Source organism: Austrofundulus limnaeus, unplaced genomic scaffold, assembly GCF_001266775.1.
Source record: "Austrofundulus limnaeus strain Quisiro unplaced genomic scaffold, Austrofundulus_limnaeus-1.0 Scaffold123, whole genome shotgun sequence".
NCBI lineage: Eukaryota > Metazoa > Chordata > Actinopteri > Cyprinodontiformes > Rivulidae > Austrofundulus > Austrofundulus limnaeus.
In genome coordinates this window covers 823,264-826,136 of record NW_013952525.1, presented here as the reverse complement: position 1 = coordinate 826,136, position 2,873 = coordinate 823,264, and the positions used below count along the sequence as shown (strand labels likewise).

At 38.0% G+C, this 2,873-nt stretch overlaps 1 protein-coding gene across 1 annotated transcript in view; it reads right to left on the bottom strand.

Moving 5' to 3' along the window:
• ctxn3 (cortexin 3) overlaps positions 1-2,795 on the bottom strand; it is a 5,954-nt gene extending 3,159 nt beyond the window's left edge. The window contains exon 1 of the mRNA XM_014015129.1: positions 2,581-2,795. Coding sequence (XP_013870583.1) covers positions 2,581-2,605 — 25 coding nt within the window. The 5' untranslated portion in view covers positions 2,606-2,795. The remainder of the gene's footprint in view (positions 1-2,580) is intronic.
• Between the last annotated feature and the right edge of the window lie 78 nt (positions 2,796-2,873).

Genomic DNA, 2,873 nt, shown 5'->3' with positions numbered 1-2,873 from the left:
AAACTCAAGACAGCCATAACATTATGTTTTTTTACAAGTGTATGTAAACTTTTGACCACAACTGTAAGTCACAGTTGAGTTGGAAAAAGGTTTACAATGATACATCATGAACTATAAACAGCTTTAACAGGGCTGTGAAGACCACATCAGCCACTGTGTCAGCTTTTGTGTTTGTGCTGAAAGAAACTGCAGCTGAAACTGTGTGATGCAGAGAAGAAAACTGACTGCAGAGAGTAGGATTCACACACAAACTGGTAATTTGTGTGTGTGTGTATATGTGAGAGCAAGTTTGCATTATGGCCTAAAGGGCCCCTCATACATGTGTGTGTTTATAGACCTTTTTTTTTATTGCTTTCATTTTTTCCATGTACAGATTTATCAGTCATATTAATAAAACATGTTTATGTCACTCAAAATCAATTAAATGAAATTAGGAGCAGCTCATAAGAATTGTACAGTTAGATTGCAGAAAGCAGCTAAAACAGCAGCAGCATCTAAATCATTTATGAACATTTAATCCCACAAGTTCCAAGAAGTAAATAAGAAACTAAAATATGTGACACTTAAGATGTCAGGTGGTTCAGATTGCAGCAGGCTAGTTATTCTTGACTGGCCCATTTAAAAAGTGTCCTCCACTGGACATAAAGAAATGTTCAAGATTCTCCTGGTAACATTTAAAAAAAAACCCTCCTTGGTTTTGCTGTTGGTCTGAGCCAAAAATGTTCATTCTGCAGAAACTGTTTTGTTTTTATTTTTTAAGACATTTTTGCTTTTTTTGTTTATTTTTTGTAAGCCAACAAAATAAAATTCATATAGTCTGAATGACAGACTTTGTTTTTTTTTTGTTTTTGTTTTTTTTAATGAGAACTCTTGTGTTAGGTGGATCAGTCTTTCTCATTTGTCTCTAACTCTCCTTCCTACCTGTCTTCCTCTGGCTGCATCTTGAATAAGGGCTTGGATCCCCTGAAGGGGTCCAAAACGTTTGTCCTTCACAGGTCCTGCTTCTCTCCAGCTAAAATTAGCTCCCAGGAACCTACAAAGCTTCCTTTAGGTCTATACTGTAAAACAACCAAACGTTTGTTTCATTGCAAGGATGTTGCCAAGAAGTTGCTTGAATTTTTTTTTAAATAAATGTAGACATTTGTTTAGCTGTTATTTTTAACGTTATAACTTTTTGGTTTACTGTTAGGTTCATATTTTCTGTATTTTAAAACTTCTTGGCAAATATAAGTTCATTGGGGATGGAGTATAAAGTAAGATGGCACAAAAACAAATTGATTGAATCCACATCAGATTAGATCAGAATGAAAAAGTGAGAAGTGAGTGAAGACGTATCAATGTCTTCTTGAGTCTTAGCTGTATTAAAATTCTTCCACACAGCAGATATTTTATTAACAGAAAGCCAGGGTTATACATAAATTAATAGAAACATTTTAAGCAATGGTCTTGAATGTGTGCTGCTTATGTTGGGGATAACGCTCACACTTTAGTTAAAAATCTGCCAAACAGGCTCATTTATAAGCAAGCATGTGTGTTTGCTGAGTTTTATTAGCTGTAGCAGCGGCCATCTTGACTCTAAAAGTTACATCCATTTGTACGTCTATTGACGACTTTCTGAAAATTTCATTGTAAAATACTCAATGGACAACAAAATATTTTGCTAACAAACAAACAGAGTAGGTTTAAATGAATGATCTGGTGCATTCAGCTAGCACACCATATAAGTGTTTAGCTCAATGTTGGAAAAATTTATTAATTTATAGTCATTTTTGGGTTGCTATGGGTAGTGGCAGCCATTTTGAACTGTGTTGTCTAATTGGTTGTAGGCTTCAGTTAATTACTTTCCATTAAATTCTGTGANAAAATGATTTTCTTCTTATAAGTGTAAAAAATAAAATCAAAGACAAAGAAAATAAACAATAGAAAAGTTTTTTTCACCAGGGTTACCTCTACACAGGAAATAAGACAAGATGACCAAACAATGAAACAGAAAAATTCTAACAACAACCATGAAACAACAATCATGGCAGCAATAATTCTGCTTAGAGTCCAATATAACCTTGGGCCCGCCCTGTGCCACAGAGACAAACATCAGCACCTTCAGTACTTCAAACCAACTGTGGTACCAGTGATAACCCGGAGCACAGGATTTTATTTTTACATTGAACAAGTTAACCTCCATAATGCTCCATTTGCTCACTGCCTCTCAGCTTCTCTGACCAGTGAATTCTTGCACAGCTGTTTTCTGCTGCGTCTGTTGAAACATTGATAGCACACACTAAGTCTAAGGGTTATTAATGTATTATAAATGTAGGCTGTCCTGGCGACTGTTCCCATGCAGCTTCATTCAGCACAAATTCTTGAAGTTGGCAGCAGGGACTGACCTGAGAAGGACACTGTGACAAACCCGAAGCAGCTGTTCAGCCTCGCACGATGGCAGAGCTGACAGGTAAAGAGCCACATTTACTCAACAAGTGCAGCCCTCACAACTGGCTGCTGCAGAGGAGGCTGACACACACACACACAAACACACAAACACACACATGCACCATGTTAAGGACACAGCAAAGGGAGAAATACCTTCATCTGCTTGTGTTGAATCCATCTCCGGAGTTACAGAGAGGACCAGAGAATTTGGTCCATTTCTACCTCACTGTCAACAGCATGTACAGACAGACAGACAGACAGACAGACAGACAGACAGACAGACAGACAGACAGACAGACAGACAGATTAAAAGGGGTTTGATAGAAGACAGTCCTCTCTGTCTGTCAGGATGTCATCTCGAGCTGAAGGTTCTGCAGCCTCCCAGCTCGGAGATGGGCTTTATGATTTCACTAGGAGGAGGAGGAGGAGGAGGAGGAGGAGGAGGA